General features: G+C 53.8%; 1 protein-coding gene across 3 annotated transcripts in view; it reads left to right on the forward strand.

Annotated features, from left to right (window-relative positions):
* The first annotated feature begins 41 nt into the window (after nucleotides 1-41).
* Nucleotides 42-13,833, forward strand: part of BIVM (basic, immunoglobulin-like variable motif containing) — a 31,097-nt gene continuing 17,305 nt past the window's right edge. Inside the window, exons 1-3 of one of the 3 annotated variants that reach the window (XM_055124154.1) lie at nucleotides 42-178; nucleotides 5,144-5,738; nucleotides 10,718-10,844. In XM_055124154.1, the coding sequence (XP_054980129.1) occupies nucleotides 5,261-5,738; nucleotides 10,718-10,844 (605 nt within the window). In that variant the 5' untranslated portion in view covers nucleotides 42-178; nucleotides 5,144-5,260. Of the gene's footprint in view, nucleotides 179-321; nucleotides 733-5,143; nucleotides 5,739-10,717; nucleotides 10,845-13,833 lie in introns of those variants that run through there. The other 2 variants (XM_055124155.1, XM_055124153.1) reach the window with 2 other exon arrangements.

Here is a 13,833-nt window from a genome sequence, read left to right on the forward strand (position 1 = left end):
CGGGCGGCAAATGACGCGTCGCCGGTGGACGTCACCCGCGGCGGCCCCCCACGGCGGGGACCCGGGAGGTCCGCAGCGCCCGCGGGGCGGGGAAACGACCCCCCCGGGCGAGGACTAGCGGCCGTGCGGGATGCCCGCGGCGGCACTGCACCCGGGGGCGGCGGCGCGGCGGCGCAGGGTGAGTCTGCGGGGCACTGGCCGCCGCGGCATCCTCGGGGGGCGCGGGCGGCGGGGCCGGCGGCCCGGGGTGCGGGGCGCGCGGATTGGGCGTTGCGCGGGGCCGGGCTGAGTAAGGCCCGTTCCCAGTGGCTGGCGGGGCGCACACGCGTCCCCATCCGGGCTCCCTGGGACCTGTAGTTTCGGCGGCCGGCCGAGCGGAAATCCTGCCGGGGCTCCCCCGGGCTCCCCCATTGGTCTCCTCGGCGCGGCCCCGGCCCGGCAGGAGCGACGCGGACCCTCCCGATGCCCCGGCGAGGGGCGCGCGCGCCCGCAGGCCCGGCGATCGCCCCCCGACCCGCGCGTGCCGGGGGCCGCGGGGTCCCCACGCCCTGAGAGGAAGGCATTGTCCATGCGAGCTGCCGGCCGCTCGCCGGGCGCAGCCGTCCCGGCCGCTGTCCCCGCGCGCTCCGATGGGACGCCGGACGCCGGTCCCTGGGTGACCAGAGGCCGTCGGGAGCCTGGGCCCGGCGCCGCCGCAGCCGCGGCCTCCCGCCCCCGAGAGCGTGGCCAGAGGTGGGCAGCGCGGTGGGCCGGGGTGGACGGGGTGGCCGGGCCTGGCTGCGCCTTGGCCGCCGGTGCCCGGGGCTGCCGGGGACGCCGGGGGCGCGGGCCGATCCCTGGAGTCCCGCGGCCGCCCGAGCGGGGGGTGGCCCAGCGTCGATGCCCACCGTCCCGAGAAAGTGGGGCGAAGCGCTGGGGGCACTAGAGGAAGAAGGGACGCGCGATCGCGGGAACAAAGCTCGATTTTGGGGGGTGGCTGGGGGCGCGGATGCTGGTGGGCGCTACGCAGGCCCCAGGCCCTGAGCGCGCGGTGGCTGCGCCCCGAGTCCTTGCACGGGCATCCCCGGGGACGGGGGCCCGTGGCCACCAGGAGAGACGGGCAGACCCAGACCGAGGGCCTCCCGCCCGACCTCCCCGGTTCTTTCGACCTTGCAGGTGGCCCCGGACGCGCCGGGCAGCTCCGCCGACTCGGCGAGCCTGGCCCCTCGCACGCCCGGGTTTTCCTGCGTCCTGGGTGTTGCAATCGTGGCTACCAAAGAAACCGACATGTGCGTTCAAACGCTCGGTGCGGGACTCGCCTTTGGCGCGGGCGGAGTAAGTCTGCAGCCCCGCGCGGCGGAGCCCCGAGCGCCCCCCCAGCCCCGGGACCCTGGCCTGCAGGAGGCGGTCACTCCCAGGCCCCCCGGCCAGCCCCGGCTCGCGGCCATCTGGAGCTTCCGGCCGAGCCCGGGGGCTGGAGCGCGGAGGGCCTCGCTGAGCGCAGGCGGGGGGCGCCGGACCGTCCCCAGGGGGCGCGGGCGGGGGAGGCTGCCCCAGGGGCGCGCAGGGGCGCAGCGGCTCGGCGGGGCCCGCCCTGTGCGACTGTCACCAAAGATCCCGGCATCCTTCCAGGGCTCGCGGTCCCTGCTCAGGTGTGACCCGGGAGACGGCCCCGAGGGCTGGGGAGGGGGAAGGGGAGTCCCCCGGCCCCCCCGCCCCCTCCCCCCGCCACTGCGGCGCGCGTTGGGTCAGGGCTGGCGCATCTCCTGCCTGAGTCACTTTCCTGCCCCAGTTTCTTAGTGACCTTTTGTGCAGGTTCTGGGAGGGTGGCCGGACTGTAGAGACTTTGAAGGAGGTTATTTTGTTGTTGTCATCATTACTATTATTATTTTTTTCTGTAAGCTGATCTTATCGTTTAGAAGAGACGTGTTAAATTTTTTTTTTCCGCAAAAGAATGTAACTTTGCCATGTCTGTGGCTAGGCCTTGTACCCGGGTCGTTGCCTTACAGATCTATTTCTTCCCTAGACTTAAAGCTCTGTCGCGGTAGTAGTGCATTTGCTAACAGTTTGATTGTATTCCGGGAATATTTGGGTCGACAGGACATAAGCATTTTTTTCTTCCCTGAATAAATCATTAAACTGAGCCTTACGTCCTGCCATCACTCTTCCTGGTAAGGATAAGTCCAGGTCACCTCGTTGATCTGCACTAGGGAGCCCGAGCTCTCACTGTGGAGAACCCCCCGGGACAGACCTGGTTTCTGGGGGCACAGCCATGGAGGTGCCAAAGCCACTCTGGGTCAAGTTATCGGCGAGTTGGGAGCCTGGGCCGGGGCGGCAGAGAGACCTGCATGATGGAGGCACTTAGAAATCGTGTTTGTGGACAGGACTTCTACAAATACCAGGGGGTGCAATGGTTGGGAAATCCCGAGCTGCAGAAAACTGACATTCGCTCACAGATGCTCACCGCCCTCGGGCAGATGAAAAACTGTCCCTTGGCAAGAGCTTTGAAAGCATGTGGCTGGCACTGGGTGACCGTCGGCTCCAGCTGCCAAGAAAGCATCCCCCAGTCTGGGCTCTGCCGGAGCCAGGGGTGAACTAGGAGAGGAGTGTGAGTGGGAGAGGGGTGAGGTAGGCAGGGGGCCCCCAGCACAGAGGCAGGACAGAAGAGACCCCTGCTTGGGGACAGAAGAGTGTGGCCTTGGGTGTCAAGTGTGGGAGATGTGTGCTCCTATAGGCATACAGGTTTCATCTTTTGTTTTGGGGCCGTAGCTGGCAATGCTCAGGGTTTTGCTCCTGACTCTGTGCTCAGGGGTCATTCCCAGTGGTGCTTGGGGACTTTTTGGGATGCCCGGCAAGCCCTGCCCACTGGACTATCTCTCCAGTATCACTGTAGCACTGTCATCCCGTTGCCCATCAATTTGCTTGAGCAGGCACCAGTAACATCTCCATTGTGAGACTTGTTACTGTTTTTGGCATATCGAATACGCCACGGGGAGCTTGCCAGGCTCTGCCGTGCGGGTGGGAGACTCTCGGTAGCTGGCCGGACACTCCGGGAGGGGTGGAGGAATCGAACCCCGGTTGGCCGCGTGCAAGGCAAACGCTCTGCCCGCTGTGCTATTGCATCGCTCCAGTACCTAGATTTATTTTTCTAATGTTGTGTACTGCTAGGAATAGAAATGCAAACTCCAGGACACGGGGCAGGCTCTGGGGTGGTGAGCCAAGAGGAGAGAAGGCACTGGGGATGGCTTGTCCTGCTAGGGACCCACGGGGCGCAGAGGGGGACCGGAAGCCCTGGGAATCTGGCGTTTCCACAGGCTGGAGCTGCACGAGACAACTGGCATGGGTGTTGAGGAGGATCTTTTCCGCCCTGACTTGTGCTTAGTCGCTTTTTAGAAGGTCCGAGAGCACAGCTGCATCAGACTCCGCCAGACAGACCACAACAGAAAATGCACACGCATGGGCTGGGGTCAGGAGTTAGGGTCCCTTTCCTTTCCTGTCTATTATCTTTTGGTGTTTTGGCCCTAGTTTTGTATATTCTAGTTTACTTAGATAATCAAAAAGTGTTTTCTGGCCTAACGATTTGATTATTCCTATTGGATGCTGTTTTATGATATGGTAGAATGACGTCGTATTTCAGAGAGAAGTTTCCAGAAATAGTGATTCAAAATAAAAAGTTTCTTATGCCACTCCAAACTTATCCCGGATTCTACTGAGAGTCAGTATACAATATGTTCCTCTGTTGATGATCTTTGCTGGTTTTATTTAGTGAAAGTGAATAATGCTGTTGTGAACATTTGTGTGAACATATGTCTACGTTTCTCGGGTATTTATCGAGGAGTGAAGTTGCTGGATCAGATGCTAATTCTATATTTAAAATTTTGAGGAACTCTTCCAAAGTGACTAAGTCATTTTTCGTTTAGTCACCAATGTCTGCAGAATGTCCATCTTATTTTTTGGGGGCTGGGGTGGGCGCAGGGCAGGCATACCCAGCGATGCTCAGGGGTTACTCCTGTCTCTACTCAGAAATTACTCCTGGCGGTGCCCAGGGGACCATATGGGCTGCTGGGATTGAACCCAGGTTGACCTTGTGCAAGGCGAACGTCCTTGTGCTGTCTTACCCTAATCTGCCTCTGAGTCTCACCCTCCTAGTGGGTGTGCGGTTTTATGCTCATTTCCTTGATAACTCATGGTGTTGAGAATCTTCTCATGCTCCTCTTGACCATTTTATATCATCTTTGGAGAAGTGATTTCAGCTATTCCCACTTTCTAACTGAGTTGTCTTTAAAACAAAGAGTTGAGTTTGTTTTTAGGCCACACCCAGCGGTGTTCAGGGATTACTCCTGGCTCAGCACTCAGGAATCACTCCTGGTGGCCTCAGGGGACTCTAAGGGGTGCCAGGGATGCAAGGAAAAAAACAAAAACAAAAACAAAAAACTGTCCTGCTTTCTGCCTGTCTTACTGTGGCGGTCCAGATTGAATGAGAGAATACAGGGGGAAAAAAACCCTTTAATTTCATTATTCTGTTTTATTTTGTTTTTGGGGGCACCAGTGGTGCTCAGGGCTTGTTCCTGGCTCTTGCTCAGAAATCACTTCTGGCAGGACGCAGAACCATATGGGGTGCCGGGGTTTGAACTTGTGTCACATCCATGCAAGGCAAGCACACTGTACTGTATCATCTTTCTGTCCTGCTTTTATTGTTACTTGAGCCACAATGAGCTGTGCTCAAGGCTGATTCCTGGCTAAGTGCTCAGGGACCATGTCTGGTGGTGACGGGAACGCACATACTGTGTGGCCCTCGGGTTGTCTTTTTATTGTCCTAATGCTGTTTTTTGTTTTGTTTTGTTTTGTTTTGGGGTCACACCTGGGGTTACTCCTGGCTCTGCACTCAGGAATTACTCCCGGCGGTGCTCAGGGGACCATATGGGATGCTGGGATTTGAACCCGGGTTGGCCGCGTGCAAGGCAAACACCCTCCCCGCTGTGCTATCACTCCAGCCCCTGTTCTAATGCTGTTGATCTTAAAAATCGGCTTTGGTAGATCCTGCAGATCCTGACTGGTCGTATAGTAATGAATTACATCCAAATGGATCAAAGGCAGGGAAACGCCTTGTAGACTTTTAGGGCCAATTGCTGATCTTCTTTTTTTCTCCTCCTTCTTTTTCTAGAAGCCCCTTTGTCATCCTTGAGTGTTTGTAGAATGCTATAAACAGCGCTCAGTCGTTCGGCAAGTAGCGGAGAGTTGCAGCTTCTTCCTCCTAAGAGAACTTTGACCAGTACGTTCAATGCCTAACGTCGCCGAGCCAGAAAGAGCAAGTGATTCTGGCCATGGTGAGCACTGTGCTGAGAGTCGGTCTCCTGGAGAGAATCTCCCCAGTGCTCTGCAGTCTTTCTGTTCTCGTGCCTCGGGAGCACCCTTGGGTCCCAAGGGAGATGGTCACTATCCGTGGAGCTGTCCAGTGACCCACACTCGGGAGAAGATCTACGCCATCTGTTCAGACTATGCCTTCCTCAACCAGGCGACCTCAATCTACAAAACTCCAAATCCCAGCCCCTCCTCCTGCCTCCCCGAAAGTACCTCGATCTCTGCTGGGAATAATGGCTCACGGTACGTCGGCATCCCCGCCAATACGTCGGGAATCATCCACAACGAAGAAAACAGCCTGGAAACCTTATCTAGCAGCCTGGGCAAGCTACCTCTGGCGTGGGAAATTGATAAGTCAGAATTTGATGGAGTGACCGCGAACTTGAAACACAAATCAGGTAAGGAAGGGGCTGTGAAGATGTAGAAATAACAAGGGAAACCCCATATCCTGCTTGAGCGTGTTGGTAAACATGTTTTTCTTTCAGGATGTTCAGGCAGGAACCGTGCTATTATGGTGCCTGCCCTCTAGTTGAAAGCGTAACTGGGGGCTGGATGTTTGTTTGCCTTGCATGTGGCCAACCCCGGTTCGATCCTCGGCATCCCATGTGGTCCCCCAAACACCACCAGGAGTAATTCCTGAGCGCAGAGCTGGGAGTAACGCTGAGCATTGCTGGTGTGACCAAAAAAGCAAAAAAAGCGTAACCATGGGGCTGGGCAGAGGGTTCCACAGACTGGGACCCCGGCCCTGCCTGCTGGAGATCGCCAGGAGCAAAGTTCTCAGAGTTCAGAACTGTGAATAGTCCCTTTGTTCTGAGCATTTCCAGGTGGGGCCTCAAAACTGTAGCCAAAAGGGGCTGGAGTGATAGCACAGCGGGTAGGGCGTTTGCCTTGCATGCGGCCGACCCGGGTTCGAATCCCAGCATCCCATATGGTCCCCTGAGCACCGCCAGGGGTAATTCCTGAGTGCATGAGCCAGGAATGACCCCTGTGCATTGCTGGGTGTGACCCAAAAAGCCAAAAAAAAAAAAAAAAAGAAAGAAAGAAAATAAAAGTAACCTTCCGGCATAGATGTTTAGTCCATTCAAGGGCTGCTTTTGTAGATCTCATAATCCTTGTATTTTTGGGTTTGTTTGTTTGGGGTTTCTGTTTGTCCAGGATGCTCAGGGTTACTCCTGGACCTGCACTCAGGAATGACTCCTGGAGGTGCATGGGGGACCGTATGGGATCTCAGGGATCGAACCTAGGTCGGCCGTGCGCAGTGCAAGCTCCCTCCCTGCTCTAGCCCCACAGTCCTTGTGTTCTGAGAGCATTGAAAGCCGCAGTGCCATGAAATACAGGCTTTCCAGATGGTACCCCAGACGTGGTTCATACGCTGACGAGGATAGCATGATACTGTTGCATAGCTTTGCAAGGACACGCATTCTTGGTTTCTAACTGAAGATCTGGTTTTCTTTTCGACTCGACAACATTGCCACATTGCCGCTTCTTTTTGTTGTTAAACCTTTATTATTTTATTTACTTATTTTGGTTTTTAAGCCACACCCGGCTTATCCCTGGCTCTGTGCTCAGGAACTACTCCTGGTGGGTCCTGAGGACCATAGGGCGTGCCGGGGATCGAACCCAGATTGTCCTCGAGCCTGGCAAATGCCCTCCCCGCTGGACTAGCACACCGGCCCCTGAGTCCTGTTTTCTAAGTGAAGCGCCGAGTCTCAGGGCAGTCCCCGGCTGAGCACGGCTAGACAGCTGTTCCTGCAGACACGCTGATGTCTCCATATGGCAGCTCATTCCTTTGTCACGTCTTAGCCTGTGTCTCTTAGCCTGTGAGGTGCATTCGTAATTCTCAGGTTGGCCAAGGAATTTCAGCTTGTGCCTCTCTCTTTTGATAATGTCTTTGGGGGCGGAGGAGTGTTGAATGTCTTTTTCTGATTTTAGAGCCAGTGCTATTTTGGTTTCCTGAGACAGCCTGGGAACCGTTTCTCTCTCTTCCATTAGGATCTCAATGATGATGAGAAGGTCTTGATGCTCTGAATTCAGTCGGATTTTAGTTTGTTCGTTTCATCGGGCGGGTGGTGGTGCTTGACTTGCAGTTGTCTATGAGAGTCTCTTTGCACCCTTATGTGTCCTAGTGCCAGTGGGATCTAGTTTTCTGTTTTTGTTTGGCTTTAGACCACACCCAGTGACACTAAGAGCTTACTTCTCTGTGTGTGCTCGGGGGTCGGTCATTCCTGGTAGTTGTGGGGGCAGTTGTGTGCAGGTGAGCCCCCTGAGCCCCCCTACGAACACTCAACCCCAATATCTAGCCCATCTTTACTGAGAACTTCTTTTTCTTTCTTGGTCCTGGCAATTTATGCCCTTCTTTTCTTTTCTCTTATCAGTCTAGCAAGGGCATTGCGTTTCCTTCATGTTTTCAAATACCCAGCGTTTCTCTTTCATTTTCTTCTGTTGTTTTCTGCTTCTTTGACTTCTACCCTTTACTTCCCTCCTGCTCGGAGTTGTCTTTGTCTTTTTCTGGATTCTGCAAATGGAAGCTTTGGTGATTGATCACAGACTCTGCCGTGATGGGCCTCTCATGCTCAAAATTGCTTCTTTAGAACTCCTGCTCTCGCTGGACACACACAGCGGGGCCCACTCGATTGTGTCATTTGACGCACTTTCTAATTTCTCTGATGGTTTCTTCTTTGATCCGTGCATTATTTTGAAGCATCCTAGGTAATTTTCAGATGTCTGGGGTTTTTATAAGCAGTGATTTCTAATTTCGTTGAGTTGTGGCTAGGGTCAGCTTCAGACGCTGCACACGGTGACCTTGATAGAGCACCACGCGTTCTCCTGCGAGGAGCTGGATTCTGTAGTTGTTGCTTATATTGTTCTCGAGATGCCTACTAGGTCAAAGTATGTCAGTGTGTTCTTGGCATCTATTTCTCTGCTTAACTTTTGTCTTGTTCTTCTACTCATCGCTGAAAATAGGCTGTTAAAAACCTCTAACTGTGATTGCAGGGTTGTCTTGCTTTTTCAGAAGAGATTAATTCTCTAGTTTTCAGGTCCTTCGGAAGCTCTGTTACTAGGTACTCATGTATTAAACATTTTTATTTCTTTGTGAATTGACTTTTATGAGTCTCAAACGCCCCTCATCCTACTTGTTCTGAAAAACACTTCGAGATACATGTGAAAATGTTTTTTTGCTAGAGTTTACTTGATACAGTTATTTCCCCATCTTCTTCTCCCCAGCCTCTCTTTTTATATTCCAAGAGCATCCTTTAAAGATCGCTGTAACTATATTCAACGAGGTTAGATTTTGCATATCTATTTCCATATTTGGGGCCACACCCGGTGGTGCTTAGGGAGCACTCCTGGGAGGGATGAGGGACCAGATGTGGTGGCGGGATAGAACCCAGGTGTGTAGCGTGCAGGGCACATGCCTTATGCATCCTGTACTGTCTATTTCTCTAGCCTGATGTTTACTTTAGCAAAATTAACCATGTCACGAATCCGAGGGATTTCTTTCTTTTCTTCTCTTCTTTCTCCTCCTCCTCCTCCCTCTCCTCTTCTCTTCGTCGTCGTCGTCGTCCTCCCCCTCCTCCTCCTTCTCCTCTCTCTCCTCTTCTTTTCTTCTTCTTCCTCCTCCTCCTCCTCATTGTGTTCTTTTGTTTTTTTGTTTTTGGCCACTCTCACTCCCTGGTGCCCAGGGCTTACATCTTACTCTGTGCTTAGGGATCACTCCTGGGGTTGACGAGGGACCAGCCTTATGCAGTGCCAGGGATCAAAGCACGGGCCCCCCTGTCCCGCCTGTCCCCCCAGATCTGTGGTATTTGTGGCAGCCTTTGCTCCGTTGTGAGCCAGGGTTTGGGGTGGGGGTGGAACAGTCACCACCAGTCAGATTTCTCTCTCATAAAGATAGTTTTCCAACTCACTAAGATCCTCATCTTCAAATTAGGGTCATCTCAGACTTGGTCATAGGTTTTCCTTGAGAATGTGTCACTCTTTCAGTTTGTAACAGGTCTCCTTGCATGCTGCGTTCTGGGAATGTTGGAACTTGGTGTCTTGGCTCTGAAATACGCCCCAGGAGCACTGGGCGTGCTTCTTCGTCTTCTGCTCCGACATCAGTTCATTGGTTTGGACTAAAGGACAGACCCTGGCCCTCAGGACATCCTAAGTCTTGGTTCCATTCTTTTCATGTTTTAGTTTTTGTCCTTTTGTAGGGGACGGGCACTGCCAGCTGTACACGGGGCTTACTTCTGGCTCTGGGCTCATGGATCACTCCTGGCAGTGCTTGGGGAACCCTATGGGGTGCCAAGGATCGAACCCGGGTCAGTTATGTGCAAAGCGAGCACCCTACCAGCTGTGCTATCTCTCAGGCCCCTTTTCTTTTCATTTTTATGGCACATTTATTTTGTTTAAAACATTTCAAAGTGTTTGTTGCTTAACTATTAGAAATGTTAGTGGCATTTTGGGGAACTGAGGCCTGTATGTTATTAATTTACATAATCAGCATGGTTCAACCAAATGGGAGATCAACTGGACAGTCGGTGCTGTGGGTAAGGAGGTATTTTCCCTGCATGTGGCTGACCTGGGTTTGCTCCCTGCCACCAGATGTGCTCCCCTGAGCCCTGCCACGGGTGATTCCTGAACACTGTCAGAAGTCAGCCCTGAGCGCAGCTGGCCGGGCCCCAACCCCCAAATAACTAAATAAAAGAGAATAAAATAAAACAATAAATGAGAGAGGATACGGTGTAGCCTTCATTGCCCGAGATCTTGCTCCTGACTGCTGTTTGTCTTCATGCGTGTTTTTGGAAAGTGTGATTGTGTGTGTGTTGTGCACACATGCACAGGCATACATGCTCGAGGAAAAGAGATGTTTGCTTTCCCTGCTAGCGCCTGGTGCCAGAGTCTCAGACTACTCCTGTCCACAGTCCCTCACTCACAGTCTGTTCTGTGGCCCCCGGGGGCCCGGGATATTTTTAAACCCCACCTCATCACATTAGTGCATGCAGCGCATTTGCCTTCTTAACAGAGTCACGTTCATGCGTTTCCATGGAGAGGGTTCATTTCTCTTCTGGACACTGGCCGAGCTAAATATTTCATACTGTAGGTAATTGGATCCCCTCGGTGGTGGCCAAAGATCTTGTGATTGATTCTTTTACTAGCTAAGTAACCAGCGGAAGGAATGAGAAGACGAGAATCCTCTAGGAAAGCAAATTCGAGGCTGGTTAATGGAATTTCTCGTCTGCCTTGAAGGTAGAAGCATGTTCTTGAAGAGGCGCGTGTATCTCCCATGTGTTTGTCGAGTCGAGACCATTGGAAGCACCCGACTTGAAACTTTTTGTCCCCAACTGCCATGCAGGTCGCTTCATCCCCTTTTGCCTATTTCACACTCTTCCAGGCAGCGCAAAGAAACAAATTTCCAAGAAAAAGACCTCAGATAAGAAGGGAAGACACCCAAGGGACTGGCACCAGCACTCTCCCGTCGAGGACATTAAGCAGCGGAAAGTCTTAGACGTCAGACGGTGGTAAGCCGGCCCGGGGTTCCCTCCCACAGTGTGAGCACTGCTTCCCGAGTGCCTGCTTTGGGGTCCCTCCAGGGGATGCGAACCCCTGGGAGGATGGGGAGCACTGGGCCCAGCTCTGCCACCTGCCCTGCTGTCCTCTCGAACCCCGAGTCTGGCTTCACCAGGAACAGTCTTAACTCCTCCTCCCCATTTTAACTTCTAGACTGGCCTGTCAGGCGTGGCCAGAAGGATCCAGATTGGCCTGATGGTTTCCCTGTGAGTTGTCGCCAGTATTTGCGTGGCCTTCCCCGTGCATCGGAGGGTGGCTGTGTCCGAACTGGAGTGGGCACCGGGGGTAGGAGAACAAGCTCTTTTTTTTTTTTTTTTTCTTTTTGGGTCACACCCGGCGATGCACAGGGTTTACTCCTGGCTCTGCACTCAGGAATTACCCCTGGCCGTGCTCAGGGGGACCATATGGGATGCCGGGGATTTGAACCTGGTCGGCCGCGTGCAAGGCAAATGCCCTCCCCACTGTGCAAGCCTTTTTTTGGGAAGCTCCTTTCAAGGTCCCATGGCCTTCATACCGTATGGTTCAGTGGCAAGTCCTGGATGGGGGTCAAAGGGATGGGTGGGCTCAGGGGTGATGCGCTGTGTTTGGACCCTGGCTACTCTAACCCCCCATAGCCATTAGGATCCCAAGTGTTGACCGTGACTCAGGTGCCCCCCCACCGTCACACTCAGTAGTGTGGGCCAAGCCTGTGGCTCACCCCCTGCCTGAATCTCTGTCACTTACTGAGGCTTTCCTCAGCCTCCGTCCGTTCTTGGGTTTCTCACCAGGAAAGCTTTTACTTCCCCACGGGACGGTTATTTATTCTCCTCAAAGCACACTTCCTGCTTTATTGCCTTTTTTTATTTTTATTTTATGGTGTTTGGATGACTTCCTGTGGTGCTCAGGACTGCTCGCGGCTCTGTGCTCAGGGCTGGTGCCTGGCAGGCTCAGTGGACAGTGTGTGGTGCCAGGGATTGTGCGAAGCTGGCACCTCGCCACTGTACAGTGCTCGGCCCCAGATCGGGGCTTTCTGTGGGCTCTAACAGGTGCACAAAGAATGGTGTTCCTTCTCTCTTGGTTTGGCATCTAGTTTCACCCAAGAGGAAAAACGTAAAATGCTGTGGGCAGTTGGTCGGGTGCTGGCTATAAATACACAACCCAGAAAGGGCGATGCTGAGCAGCTGGGTCTAAAGGGACCATGTCTGAGCACATGGAGAGTCTCACTGTCACTGTCACTGTCATCCTGTTGCTCATCGATTTGCTGAGTGGGCACCAGTAATGTCTCCATTGTGAGACTGTTTTTGGCATATCGAATACGCCATGTGGAGCTTGCCAGGCTCTGCCGTGGGGGTGAGATACTCTCAGTAGCTTGCCGGGCTCTCCAAGAGAGACGAAGGAATCGAACCCAGGTCGGCGGTGAACATGGCAAACGCCCTACCCGCTGTGCTATCATTCCAGCCCGGAGGGTCTCAGGGTCTTTAATATATATATTTTTCTTTTTTGGGTTTTGGGTCATACCAGCAATGCTCAGGGGTTATTCCTGGCTCTGCACTCAGGAATCACTCCTGGCGGTGCTCAGGAGACCCAATGGGGTGCCGGGGATCGAACCCTAGTCAGCTTCGTGCAAGGCATAGCACTTGCTGTACTCTCACTCCAGCCTCATCTCAGGGTCTCTAGACAGTCGGCAGGAATCCGCTGTCAGAGGTCCAGACCCTGTGTCTGGAGTGAGGCTCAGAGAAGCCGAGAATCCTACCCAGCCTCACACAGCAGACAGTAGATCCCATGATCGCACATTACAACTAGACTCAACTTTCTTTTCCCTTTTGGGGAGGTGAAGGGGACACACCCCGCTGTGCTCGGTCACGGCTTCCTCCTGGCTCTGTGCGCAGGGATCACACCCGTGCCCAGGATTGAACCCAGGCTGACAGCATGCAAGGGGAGCTCCTTCCCCATTGTTCTGTCTCTCCGACACACCCCAACCCCACCCCTCCCTCGCCTGACTCCTTTTATGTTATCAGTCATGATTGATTTCTTGGACAGTAGGCTAAGGATTAGGTCGAGTCCCGTACCCACTCCTCCAGGTTAAGCCTCACGGGACTTTTTCCTTCTTTGTGTGTGTGTGTGTGTGTGTGTGTGTGTGTGTGTGTGTGTGTGTGTGTGTGTGTGTGTGTGTGTGTGTGTGTGTGTGTGTGTGTGTGTGTGTGTGCTCTGTCTTGAGCCATGCCTGACCGGGCCTTCAGCGTGCAGAACTGTCTCTCTGTCCCCATGGATAGATTTTCAGCCACGCTGATGCTTCTGCCCACCTAGTTCTCGCACTGGCCCTTCAATAAAAATACGTTCAGTGAATGAAAGCCTTAGATTGTGAGGTGGGCGGGGTAGTGCCTCATGCAGCTGACCCTGGTTTGGGCCCCGGCAGCACAAATGGTCTCTCAAGCATTGCCAGGTGACCCCTGAGCACTGAGCGAGGAATTGCTACTGACCACCACCTCCCTCCCCGCCCCCCAAAAAAGAAGAGATTACATTGGGGTTAGTCATCAGGGCTCTCGGAACCGAGCAGCTCGCTGCAAAGATGCCAGACTTGAAGCCGATTTCGCCGGCTGCCTCAGATAGGCGCAGCTCTTGTCCCTCCGCCTGCCCTAAGAATCCAGGCCGCCGCCAGCTTTCAGAACCCAGTGAGAAGCGCAGGTACACAGGCTCAGAGACGGCAAGCCCCAGGCCTCAAGGAGTCCGTCCTTCTCATCCCCTGTCCCCCTGGGACCCTGGAGGTCACGCCCACAAACTGCCTCTGGCTGCTACGTAAGCTCCTTAATGGCATGATCCAGAGACACACAAAAGAATCTCTGAACTGAACAGCTGGCTGTAGGGATTTCTCCAGACCCTAATGATGTAAGATTTTAGAATCACAGGAGCTATTCATAAAAAGCAATACGAGAGAAAGTATGGGGAGATTGTCTGCCAGAG

The sequence above is a fragment of the Sorex araneus genome, chromosome 1, assembly GCF_027595985.1.
Source record: "Sorex araneus isolate mSorAra2 chromosome 1, mSorAra2.pri, whole genome shotgun sequence".
NCBI classification, from domain to species: Eukaryota; Metazoa; Chordata; class Mammalia; order Eulipotyphla; family Soricidae; genus Sorex; species Sorex araneus.